Raw genomic sequence first — 13446 nt, forward strand, 5'->3', positions numbered from 1 at the left:
TAAGCGCTTAATAAGCAGCTTTGTCTGCTTTGCTGAACGCGGCCATTGCGTTCAGCAGAGAAAACCGCTCAGTGAGCGATTAGTCCTTACTGTTAGACCCTTACATTCAGACCAATAACGGTGACGAATTATTCAACAGTTGCTCAACTGTTGAGTGTCGTGAACGTACCCAATTCTTACATTTTGAAAAATCCGCAGTGGAGGGATAGATACATAGTGCAAGTCACTCAAATGGGAATGCGTCTTTTGCAAGGTATTGAACAGGTATGTATATTAAATTTTAAGTGAAATCGTATTTTTTTAATTTTGTTGGAATAGATATCTATTAATACAGACATATGGATATATTATTGTAAAATATAAAGCTAAGAAAATAATATTATTTATAATAATAATGTTAATAATATTGCGCACCGAGAAAATGAAATATATTTCATTAATTGTTTTGCGAAAGCGGACAGGTTCATAGATTTGATTGTTGTTGGAAATTGTTTAATAATATTTGAAGAATAATTTTAAGTTATACAAAGACGTAGAATGAAATATAAAAAAGTATTGTAACAGAGTCAAAAAGGTACGAAATGGAACTTTCTTGTTTCTACTAAAATATCTTCTAAATTAACAAATATTCCTTAAACAGTATTAAATAATCCCTAAAAACAATTACATTCGTAAAATCTCCTATCTGCGCGAAAAAAAGATTTATAAAATATGTCTGTTTCGCCGCGCTGAATGAGAAAACCCTCAGAGCAATATGTTATATTTAAAATTATGTACAGTGTATTAATAATTAATATGCAGTCTACTGAAAAGGTAATTTATTTGCTTATTATAATATCTTCGAATGTATTCACTTGTTTGCAAAATGGTTTTCTCATGTATTTTCGATGCAGTGTCGAACAGCGCAACTATTAATTCAATGAATATTTAAAAGAAATAGTGGACCATTGGCAGCGCTCTGAGTTGTTGAGTACACCACTCAATAAAAATATAACAATACTATGTTTGTATTAAAATAACACAAAAATTAACGAATTGTTTGTGAAAAATCACCATAAATGGACGAAAAAACAATGTACAGTTATAGCGTACAGTTTAGGAAATCCACTCTTTGCCAGCAACGTAGATAGAATCAAGTTGGAGAAAGAGTAAACATTCTTCTTGCCGATTCATGCGGTGATACCAAAGTATGAAGCAAATGTATTATACATGTAGTACACTGCAGTGATATTCTGCATGCATGAAAAATGAAAAATTATTAATAAAGTAATTATTAGTAATTAAATATAATCAGTACTTAAAAAGATGTACTGTGTCGTGTATATAAATGGTTTTACTAAAAAAGAATATGTAAGCCCACATTACTGCTCGATTGAAACCGCGAGAAGGTCGTGGTTTCTTCCTTCAGGAGAAAATGATAAACAAATGTCGAATAAGTCACTTATAAAATGTAATTATTTGATATTGGTTTATATTTCCTAATAAGGAATCATAGAATGTAAGGAAAGGAAGAAGCAAACATAAAGGGAACAGTAATCTCGTGCAAGCGTTAAACAAAGCATACAAACAAAGAAGAAAATGCGATATTGGAAAGTTGTTATAACTTTCAACGTGCAACGAAGACGGGGAGGGTGCGGGAGGAGGGGCCGAAGGCTCCCCTCCCGCACCCTCCCCGTGTATGTGTACATATGTTGGTACTGTATGTATACATATGTTGAGACATTTTCATATATTAAACATATGAATTTTTAGCTCATGTATCAGTGGTTATTTTTGTTGTGTAATAACCACTGATACATGAGCTAAAAATTTATATGTTTAATATATGAAAATGTTTTTGGGGAGAAGGCTTCGCCCCTCCCTAAAGGCTCGTCTACATTAGCCGTAAGAGTAAGGCTGTAAGGTTGCAAGACACGAAATGAAATATTTTCATTCGCTGACAGCTTACGTTACAGCCTTACAGCCTTACTCTTAAGCCCGTATCAGACTATGGATTGGGATTGAGATTAGATTGAAATTTGACCAATTGAAAAAGAGAAAATAATCTCAAGTATAGTAAACTTACTCCTGATTGGTTAAATTTCAATCCAATACTCAATCCCAATCCGTAGTCTGATACGGGCTTTACAGCTATTGTAGACGAGCCTTAACATGTACTATTTTACACTTTTCGACTAAAAAAAACAGACCATAAGTCTCTATATTACCGACATGACAGATTTCCTAACCTCGCATGTGTCACTTTTTAACTATTTATTTCTCGCAAACTAGAGCCGAGCGACCATTTTTACTTGCAGATTCGGCTTTTACACGTCAAAATACACAAGATAGGTGAGTTTGAGCGAAATCCAAGGTGAGGCCCGTCTTCTAAATAATTACCAAAACTTATTATTAATACATAATTTATTATTAATACATATTTTCTTTAGTTACGTTTTATTTTAACAATTAACATTTCTTTTGCAAATTAACTCGGAATTAAAAAAATTAACTCTGAACTTATTTTTGTATTCTTTTGTTTTACATTATTGTTGAATCTATTTTTATATTTTTTTTAATAGTTAAATTATCGCGCGCGTATGGTATTTGAAGGGGGAATATGATTGGTTTCGCCATTTTACTTCAAAGCAGCCTGCAGCCAATGAAAATTATGACCGATTGACCGGACTCTTACTTCTAGGGTCTCTAGGCTCAGCTAGCCCATGGCATCTCTCCTTCTTTTCTCTGATATAACGTAACATCGAGTGTAGTATCAAAAGAACGGTAACCCGTGGCAGAGAGTCAGGTCTTTTTATCGAAAACTGAGAGGTAAACTAGAACACGGCGTGCATCAATGCGCTTAAAATCAATTTAATACACTATCATCGTAATATATCTTGCACGCGGTAGTATTAAAATATAATCTTTACAACAGAAATAATAACAACTTTTAATTATTTCCAGCATTATCATTTTTCTTCTAAATATGTCCGACGTGGAAAAGTAAGTGCATTTAGAATTTTCTTAATTTCGCATGTTTATCCTCTATCATGTTATTAATTGAATAACTTAAAAAAATAAATTTATAAAATTGTAAATTTACGGAAAATCTGAGAATAAGAAAAAAAAATGTAATAAATATTTATGTCATGTTTGTATACTTGTTACTATGAATGATACAAATCTATAATGCTCTTTTTCTTAGGCAATATTTCTATTATATTTAATCAAATTTTTGTGCACACAGTGACGATGTGCCATCAGCTATGGCAGCTGGTGGTCCAATGGACGTAAATACAGCCTTGCAAGAAGTTTTAAAGAATGCTCTTATTCATGACGGTGTTGTACATGGTCTCCATGAAGCTGCCAAAGCATTAGACAAGTAAGATATAGAAATATGAATTTGTAATCATTAAGGAATAAATAAGAAAATAAAAGATCTCTGAGATAAAGACAATTAATTTACTTGATATATTTTTAATTTGCATGATTTTAATAGCATATCAAACAGATAATGTGACAAGAAGTTTGTCCTTTTTTTGAATTTATTGAGCTGATATAATAGAGTAAGAAATATATTTTGTTTTACTCTAACGTATTGCAGCAATAAATATCAGTTCCAAAAAGTTGTTTGAGACAGGACAAACTAAATAAATAGTATTAGATACAGTATATGAACTAATATTTTTTTTATTATATCACAGAAGACAAGCTATGCTTTGTATTTTGGCAGACAATTGTGACGAACCTATGTATAAAAAGTTGGTTCAAGCGTTATGCAACGAACATCAAATCCCACTGATAAAGGTGGATAATAACAAAAAATTGGGTGAATGGGCAGGATTGTGTAAAATTGATAGTGCAGGAAAAGCACGTAAAGTTGTTGGATGTTCGTGTGTCGTAATTAAAGTAAGTTTTACAAGAATTATGAGATTTTTTTAACTTATTTTGATTAAACATAAAACAGAAAGAATCGTGAAATGTAATATATGATGATATTAGCGGCTCCCTCTACTGAGCAATACCCGTATGATAAAGAGATCATGCTGAGATTATGCCCTACTGATGACACATTTTTATCGAGTGTTCTTTTACTGTATTATTACATTGTTGGATATAAACAAATTCTATTACTTTTAGGACTTTGGAGAAGACACACCCGCTAAGGATGTTCTAATGGAATACCTTAAACAAAGTTCTGTACATTAAGGTCTTTTAATAAAATATTTGACACAATTTTACACGAGTACATATTCATTTCTGAAATTGCAATATTTTAACAATTTCCTACAGGTATGTACAATGCTGTTCTGTAACTTAAAGAGAAAATAAGAATGATGTTAAATATATCATATATATACTATTATAAGATAAATATACAAGAGTTATTTGGAAAGTAAAGAATGTTTTACCATACAAAGGTATTTATTGATACTACAGAAACAGAAGATATATGTCTTGCTATATATTTTCACCTACTTCTCCATATAATTGCCAAGGACATTGAGGCACTTTTACTCTGACACCAATTTAAGTTTTCCTTATATCATATGGCTGCCTGGCGATTCAACTAGTTTATAACAGCATCTTACAGGCCATCATCATGTACAAAGTGTTTACCACAGCAAGATGCTTTCATCTTCGGAAAGGGGTAATAATCTGACGGTGCCAGGTCCGGATTGACCCATGACAACGTCCATATATCGCCAAGCAGACATAGACCTTGCTGCAGGATGAGTTTTATTGGGAAACCTTTGAACATCTTCCCTACAGTTCGGACCTGACACTGTTGGACTATTACCTTTTTTTGAAGATGAAGGAGGAGCACCCTTAGGAAAAATTACTTAAGATGTTCCAATTAATTTAAAGTTACTTATAGTTACCTAAAGTTACTTATAGTTAACTATAAATTATTTACAGTTAACTATGAGTAATTTGAAAATTTAAAGTAATTTTTCCTTTCAAGGGCACCTTATTGACAAATGTTTTGCGCATAATGATCTACAGGATGCTATTATGGACTGGTTGAATCTCCAAGTGGCCATATAGTATGAGGAGAAAATACTTAAATTGGTGTTGAAGTACAAGTGTTTCAATGTCTTTGGCGACTATATGAAGAAGTAGATAAAGATATATGGCAAAACTTGTATATTCTGTTTCTGTAGTATTATCAATAAATATCTTTGTATGGCGAAATGTTCTTTCTGAACGACTCTCGTATATGTTCTGTGTGCGAGTTAGAGATTTGCATGTTATTATTCTTTATCTTTCTTATTCTTATATATTCGTTATCTTTCTTTCTTTAGTTTTTGTTATTGTATTGCAAATATCCTTATGATTGTCCCAATCTTTTACTTGACATTGTCTGTGAAAAAAAAATGTTATTTTATACTAATGTTCTTTTGATTAAATTTGACAAAATAACGTATTCTATATTTCTGTAATATTCTTTATATACCTGCTGCAATACCAGGCTTCCTTACACTTCGAACATCGCTTCTTAGACAATTCTTGGCACAAGAAACATTTTTTTGTTTTTATACGATCTAATTTTTCCAAGTCGTAGACATCGCTTAAAATTTGCGCAGCGTCTTTTATGTAATTCGTATCCGTTGTAAATAGATATTTGGACTGATGTCTTGCTAACTTATTCCATTTTTTATGATATTTTTTTAGAACTGATAATTTGACCTGTTTAATATTTTTTATCACATTTCACATTATATTTGATATTAATCATAAGTATTTTCAGCTGATCAAACAGTTGAAAACTTCATCAAGATCGAAGTTATAAATCATACACATTTCTAAATAATTCGAATTATAAAATAAAACGACATATCATGAATGTAATAAGCAAATGTTGTATATTTTCTATATGCAATGACATCGAATCTTCGATTGGACGAAAACTTGAAGCTTAAATATTATTTAAATATTTAAATAAAACTTAAATATTTCGATTTCAATTTGTTTGACCAATTCGTACAATACATATGAATTTATTTTTTGTGAAGCTTAAATTATAGTAAATGCGATTGAAGATAGAATATGTGATTATTCTCTACCTGTGGTATAACTTCCACAAAGACAGGCTTAGCTGCGTTCGGCGACGGCATCGTGGATGGTATATTCAAGTAGGATAACCATCTCTTGAGTTCTACTAAAGGAGCTATTTGATCTAATAGATCTTCGTGTAGATATCTCTGTAACTAATACATAAGTAACACCGTTTAAGAAAAAAAAAGCAAATATATTAATTCTCGAATTGCATTTTATTTAACGTTTTAATTGAGATTAGCAATAGTTCATACTTTTGTTAATTGAGACAACCTGTGCTCCGTAATTTTATAGTATGAAGAACATTTAGGATTGAGAAGTAATTCTCTTAAAGTAAACCATACTTGTCCTTCTCTCTTAAAAACTTTTTTTGTTTCATCCACTTGGATTTTTTTCCAGCTAGCGTCATAAATTAACATCTCACCTATACAAAGATCAGTAACTTATTTATTTATATATTATTATTTATCGTTATAACATATTACAAATTTGATAGAAACTGCAAGTAGATGAAAGATTTATTACCGTTCTCATTTTGTTTCTTCCATGGTTGATTTTCAATTAATTGCGTGAACAAGTAAGGAATATCGTGAATGACCAACATACGCGAAACAACGTAAAGCGGTAAATTGTCCAGAAATTCTATTAGATAATGAAGGATCGAGATACATCGCATCCCAATGTCGAACTCAAATGTCTTCAGTTTTTCTAATATTTCTTCTAAGCATGAACTAATGAACAACAAATATTATGCGAATGTTTAAGTACTATGTACATTTGATATCATATGGAATTTGTAGAATGTATTGTGCTATCTGAGAAAGTGGATTTAGCTGGATTTTTAAATTGAAAATTAAAAAGACATATTTATAATAATATAAGTTTGAATATACATTGTAATCTTTATTTATTATATTGGAATAATTATAATATTGGAAATTTAGTATGTTACTTCGGAGTTTTGACTTGAAGACTTTCGTAGATCTCTAAGGATTTTTCATCAAGAAGCATGGTAACACGTTGAACGGAATAATCAATGAGATCAATTACTGTATCGTCCAACATTTGTACGCTTTCATAATGAAACAATATATTCTCCAATAATGAAGCTGCGACGACTTCGTGATAAAGTACGCTAAACAGCATGAATGTGTTTGAAGGTTCGCCATTAAGATCAATTAAAAGTGGAAATACTTTGTGCTTCCATATATCGATTTGTATAACTTCGTGTATAAGAACAGCAATCTAAGATGAATCAATTTGTAACTTGTTAATTATACAACTATATAAAAATATTAAGTCTAATTTTTCTATATTTTATAGATTAGCCAAATAATTATGCCAGAATTACTTGGTTAATTGTATTAGCATGGAATATAGGTTTTGCTTAAGAATTACAAATAAACATTTTTGTTTGTATGAGCTATACAACACTATATGTGTAACAAAGTATACAGGGTGTCCCATTAAAAATCCCCCAAATATCTCGAAAAATATGGAAAATACGGAAAAATGTTTCAGACAAAAGTTGTATAGTTTCAAGAGGAACATAAAACCAAAACTATATCAATTTGTTTACAGGTGGCGCCATTTTCGAGATATTCACTGATCATTATTTTTCTTAAATGGAAACCCCAATTTCTTATTACACCATCTTTTTCTTATTACACCAATTAATTTGAATAGTTTTTGTCTGAAATATTTTTTTATTTACTTAATATTTTTTGAGGTATTTAAGGTAAACTTGGTAATTTTTTCAATATTTAACTTACGATATCTCGCTAACTATTTGTCGGAAAAAAAATAGAACTAGACTTTTCTGCTCTTTTTAATCTCAAGAATATATTGTTACAATAGCGCCCTGACTTTTATTAATTTACTGATTTTTGGAAATTTCAAAATCATCAAATTAACAAAAGTGAGGGCGCTATTGTAACAATATATTCTTGAGACCAAGTAAAGCAAAAAAGTTTAGTACCACTTTTTCTTCCGACAAATAGTTAACGAGATATCGTAAATTAAATATTGAAAAAGTTACCAAGTTTTTCTTAAATATCTAAAAAAATATTAGGCAAATAAAAAATGTTTCAAACAAAAGTTGTCCAAATTAATTCATAGAAAAAGATGATACAATAAAAAATTGGGATTTCCATTTAAGAAAAGTAACGATCAATGAATATCTCGAAAGTCGTGTTATCTGTAAACAAATTGATATAATTGTTTTATGCCCCCCTTAAAACCATGCAACTTTTGTCTGAAATATTTTTCCGTATCTTCCATATTTTTCGAGATATTTGGCTGAGGGATTTAAAATGGCACACCCTGTATATCTATACTTTGTTCTTTTTTTTAATGTAGTTCAATTTAATAACTTACTTTTTTTAACGAGATAAAGCATTCTATAACACTCTCTTCGCGCAATCCTGTTATTTCGAGTACACTTTGCTGGTTTAACAATGTTAGTCTTTTATGGAATTCCAACCAGCTAGAATAAAGTTGTATATTTTCATCAATTTTGAAGTGTATTAAGTAATTACCTGTATTGTTGTATTTATATGTATTATAATTTGTATGTATATGTATATACCTTTTTGTACCGACATTTTCCAGGATTGAAACGTCTAAACTTTGCACAAAAGCTTCGATTTCCCATGGTGATACTATACTTTCCGTATGATCTGTCATATTTTAGTAGAAACATTGGATTTAAGGTAAAACTGTTATAATTACATGAAATCGCTGCACTTACATCTCTATGTCTCCTTGACAACAAACGTATGTTTGATCGATAGATAGATACGTATTCGTATGTTTATATCTTATATCATCCTGAATGTAATTAGAAGTTTATTAATGAAACTTAAGTGTCGTGTAAACAATTTGCTTTAAACTTATGCCAGATTTGCTGGCGTATATTAATATTTTATTCGGGTAACTTTAACATTTGGAAATCATATCCTCTTTTAAGAACAAATGTTTCATTTATTCATATTTCGAATACAATAGCATATATCTAATATCCATATTTGTGAAAGAACTTTTTTAGAAGGTAATTATATTACTTATAATTGAAAGTTCTTCTTTTAATATAATTGTATAAAAAACAAGTTTAAATATAATAGGCTAAAATAGGCCTTTATACAAAACGTAATTTAGGCTTTATTATAAAAAATAGTACTGTAATACAGTATATTATAACATTAGTAAATTAAACAGGATATAGCATGTAAAATATCTACTCATTAGAATTATAAGTAAAAATTAAATAAAATTAGTAGCTGCCAGAAATACTAAATGAAATATTATTTTTCCTAATTGTTGGGTACAAAAAATTGTATTATATTAATATTAACATATGTCATTCAGAAATTATCATAGAGAACTTCATTATTTCTTAAATAAATATATAGGAGTACGATAATTATATCAAATGACTATATAATTGCAAAGTATATATTTTTTGAAATCAAATGTTTTCGACTGCTATTTTTATATCTTTTTTAAGTGTATGTATAAAAACAACCAATGACTGCTTAATCAATATTCTCGCAACCTTTTAATACTTTTAAATAAAATATTACATTTAAAAATGGGTAAAGAAACGAATCTGGTAAAAACAAATTTGATATAAATTAATTATATATTCATATCAATTATAATAAATAGATCTATAAATGCTCTTAATTTATATTTTTAAAGAAAATAGTAAATACGCTCCCGCTCCCTTTCTGATTGGTAAATATTAAATATTCAAGCATGACATTACGAGACATATATAACTAACATTTAATATCTCTTTCTTCCACTTCTATATGAAAAAAATACAAAGCATTTGGAAAAGGTATATTTTTAATTACATGTTTCGTGCGATCGTAACATATCTTTAAGATTTATTCTTCTCATCAGAAGTGCAGAAATAATTGGTATAAATATCTCAAGTTGTAAATCATTTCCGCTGTTTTATGCTCTTAATGAAAAAAATATTCGATATTTCACATAAAAATACAAAATAGAAATTTACATTTTGGAAACTTCCGAAATCAAATGTTTTCGACTACTAATACAAAAATAAAAGAATTACTAGTTATAAAACCGTGTTTATAGAATGTATCTAATTGTATGTATAGAATGTAGAATATTGTAATATATGGAAGAACTCTTTCTACATGATGCATCTTCATATGTTGAAACATTTATCTCTTTGATTTGATGAGAAGATATTTGACACCAATTTTTAAAACGCCTGTAAAATTCTAAAATTTTACTGAATAATACCTGAGGTATCCGTCTTTACATTTTCCCTCAATATTCAAATCTTTTCAATAAAACACTTGCATACAATAGTAATTTGGAGTTTTCTTTCATTTGTATTTGCAAACATATACAAGAGACGGCGAATATGTTTCTTTAAGTTATCCATACTGACTAACCGATGTTTCATGATGTAGGATAACGATATCATGCCGTATCGTCATAATACGTAGGAATGATTTCGGGAATATATCGCTGAAGATTAGTGGCAATTGATCCATAGTTGTTGAATATTTACATTAAACAAACTAATGTTTCTAATCAGCCTTGCGTGGTTTACGCTTGCGAACACTGGGACTACTGGTATCAGTTTTAGTATCCATATCTTTTTCACTCGCTTCAAGTTCTTCTGGTTCAGATACTTCTTCACCCTTTGTTTCTTCAGGGGTTTCAGCAAGTTCCTCTGACTCTGACTCATCCACTAAATCATCTCCAACGTTTTCTGAAAGTTCATCTTCATCCGAACCCTTTTCCTGTGTGGTCAATGTACCATTTTGTTTCTTTTTGCCTTGCTTAGTTGGTTGCGATGCTGGTTTCGGTGGATAAATGAAGTCAATCAAGCAAACAATAAGCTATACATAATTAAAAATATTAATTAAAATTCATTATTTGTGTATTATATATATATATATATATAAATCTTAGATAATTTATGAAATGTATAACTCACCAAACCCATTACTGCACCCAAAATAATCGTTGCAATAACAAATATGAAATAACTACCCCATTCTGATAATCCAATCTTTTCCAAAAACCTAGTATGAATAGCCTAAAGTAAAAAATATCATATATTTATATTACTATATTCCAGTTTGTAAGAATTAGAACCATTTGTTCAATTTATACTAATCCTTGTATTAATCTTATAATATATAAATTGATAATATACAAAATATATATACATATAGGTATCTCATAATTGTTAGAGCTCATGGAGATATAGAGTGGGTTAAGACAAATATAAGTCTCCATTTTGTGTCATACCATTTTGATATTTGCAATAATTATCGAATTATTAATAACGGCAATCTGAGGAATGGACGTTCGCTGACATGGATGATTGGAGAAGAATTGCAGCCTCTAGAAGAGCTACAGTGTGGCGAAGTCGATCTAGCAACTTGCCATTGCCGGTATGCGGCGAGGGAAAAGACAACATGCCGGTATTGATGTTTTATCTCGCCACGCCTATGTCTCGCCGTATGCCGCCAAAAGTTGCTAGTTTGACTAGGCCGTACTGTAGCCTTGCAATGCTTCTCCGATCATCCATCTCAGTGTGTTTACTCGTCAGATTTCTGTAATTAATAACTTGATAATTATTGTGAATACCGCAAAACAGTATAGGACTTTTGTTTGTCCTAACCCACTCTATATCTTCATAAGCTCTATAAAAATTGCTCTGGAACATCCTGTATATATATGTATATATATACATACATATATGTATATATGTATACTTACTCTCAATATTTGAGACAGTTTAAAGAATTGACTTAAAATTGACATATGGAAGGCAGTTGGGCTCTTCCAACTAGGTATTGGCTCTACTTTTGTCCATGTTTTCTTTAAAACAAATTCGATCAATGAAGCTCTGTCTCTTGGACTTTTATATTGCCTGAATATACCATTATTCACACTAAAACATAAGAATAAATTTTAAGATATATAAAAAATAATAGAATATAATTCAATTGTAATATAATATAAATTATATGTAATAAATTAAATAATAATAAGGAAATACATAATATGAGTTATACATACAGTAACAGTTGTATTATAAATATACTTACTGGAATATTGTAGGCAAAGCAGTAACCATGAATCTGCCACTAAGACCTGGAGAATTTGTTACATCTATTTTTCCAACATTAATATTAAGATCTTTCTTTGATGATGCAAGGTGTTCCCAAATAGGTTCAAGAGCTCTACATGCAGGACACCATGGTGCATAACTAATAAATAATGCAGTATATTAGAACTTCCAGTAAAGCATATATCATGCATCATTGTATATAAATCAATTTAAAAAGATTACTATGTTTCTTGCTTCCCCTAATTAATATTAGATTTAAGTCAGTATATTTCATTCTTATGATCCTTTTTTACTTTTACATTTTATATCTTACATCTTTTATACTTTATGTAACACTGATAGCGACATTTATTCAACGTTCGTATATAACCCATAATATTAAAAGCATTTTAATCTGGAAAATCATTCCTGTCAAACAGCCAATTTCCATGATTTGACGAAGAACTTACAATTCAACCATCCATTCTCCCGTGAGCATAAGGTACCAATTGTCTTCATTGAGCTGCTCTACCAAGCTATCTTGCACTACCACTTGCGCATTCGCACTTACATATGTAGAAATTAATACAATGCAGGAGATATAAAACACGAGACTCATCCTGGAGAATGACATTTTATTCACGATGACTTCAACCGACACTTACCGGCACCGTGTTCAACGATAATCGCCGAACAAGAATAATCGCAATTACGTTTGTAACGCCAACAGTCACGGGTTGACAGTTCCAAGTAGAGTGGAAACGATTGTGATAGAGAATTTAGATTACATACGTTGCCGCATATGAAATGTTTGAATGTCCAATAGGAAAATTATTTCCCAGAGATTTTAGAGGGTGACACCTATATCCCTATGACAATGATATTTTGATTGGACGTCGTGCTTGGGACATCTGATACTATGAATATTCATTAGCATTTGCAGGAATTGTGAATGAAAATAAAGTTAACTGATGGTAACATTGGCTGCGTTCAGTAGAACAAAATAATCAGTGAGCGCTTAGTGATTATTGTCTGTGATTGGAGCATTCTTTTAGATTCTTCATAGACCCAGAAGTATTTATCAATCAGGAGCGAGATTCAGTGGAAAATCTAGTAATGTTGTCCAACTGTTGAATCTACTGAATGCAGCCATTGACAACAATAGCCTTATTTTCATTAGTGAATGATGACAACAGAATTAGCAGCAATAGTAGCAGTAGTAGTAGTGAGTCTATATTTTATCAAGAAATCTTGATCTGTAGAAAAATATTCACACACATGCATTAATTTAAAAATACAAT

At 30.3% G+C, this 13446-nt stretch overlaps 3 protein-coding genes across 3 annotated transcripts; 1 reads left to right on the forward strand and 2 right to left on the reverse strand.

Moving 5' to 3' along the window:
- The first annotated feature begins 2710 nt into the window (after nucleotides 1-2710).
- RpS12 (ribosomal protein S12) lies at nucleotides 2711-4216 on the forward strand. Its single transcript, XM_011146821.3, has 5 exons — nucleotides 2711-2808; nucleotides 2944-2982; nucleotides 3227-3361; nucleotides 3684-3888; nucleotides 4120-4216. Exons 2-5 carry the CDS (start codon nucleotides 2966-2968, stop codon nucleotides 4186-4188), a joined length of 426 nt encoding a protein of 141 aa, XP_011145123.1. The 5' UTR covers nucleotides 2711-2808; nucleotides 2944-2965; the 3' UTR covers nucleotides 4189-4216.
- Nucleotides 4217-4311: 95 nt separating this feature from the next.
- On the reverse strand, nucleotides 4312-8845 carry Zmynd10 (zinc finger MYND-type containing 10). Its single transcript, XM_011146822.3, has 8 exons — nucleotides 8627-8845; nucleotides 8416-8524; nucleotides 6992-7284; nucleotides 6565-6770; nucleotides 6294-6463; nucleotides 6048-6191; nucleotides 5438-5670; nucleotides 4312-5344 (listed from the first exon to the last, which is right to left on the reverse strand). The coding sequence occupies exons 1-8, from the start codon at nucleotides 8722-8724 to the stop codon at nucleotides 5257-5259; spliced, it is 1341 nt and encodes a 446-aa protein (XP_011145124.1). The 5' UTR covers nucleotides 8725-8845; the 3' UTR covers nucleotides 4312-5256.
- Nucleotides 8846-10386: 1541 nt separating this feature from the next.
- On the reverse strand, nucleotides 10387-12881 carry LOC105186547 (thioredoxin-related transmembrane protein 1). The gene is made up of 5 exons (XM_011146824.3): nucleotides 12616-12881; nucleotides 12144-12305; nucleotides 11812-11986; nucleotides 11021-11122; nucleotides 10387-10922 (listed from the first exon to the last, which is right to left on the reverse strand). The coding sequence occupies exons 1-5, from the start codon at nucleotides 12777-12779 to the stop codon at nucleotides 10608-10610; spliced, it is 918 nt and encodes a 305-aa protein (XP_011145126.2). The 5' UTR covers nucleotides 12780-12881; the 3' UTR covers nucleotides 10387-10607.
- Between the last annotated feature and the right edge of the window lie 565 nt (nucleotides 12882-13446).

The sequence above is a fragment of the Harpegnathos saltator genome, unplaced genomic scaffold (genome assembly GCF_003227715.2).
Source record: "Harpegnathos saltator strain DR-91 unplaced genomic scaffold, Hsal_v8.6 scaffold406, whole genome shotgun sequence".
NCBI classification, from domain to species: Eukaryota; Metazoa; Arthropoda; class Insecta; order Hymenoptera; family Formicidae; genus Harpegnathos; species Harpegnathos saltator.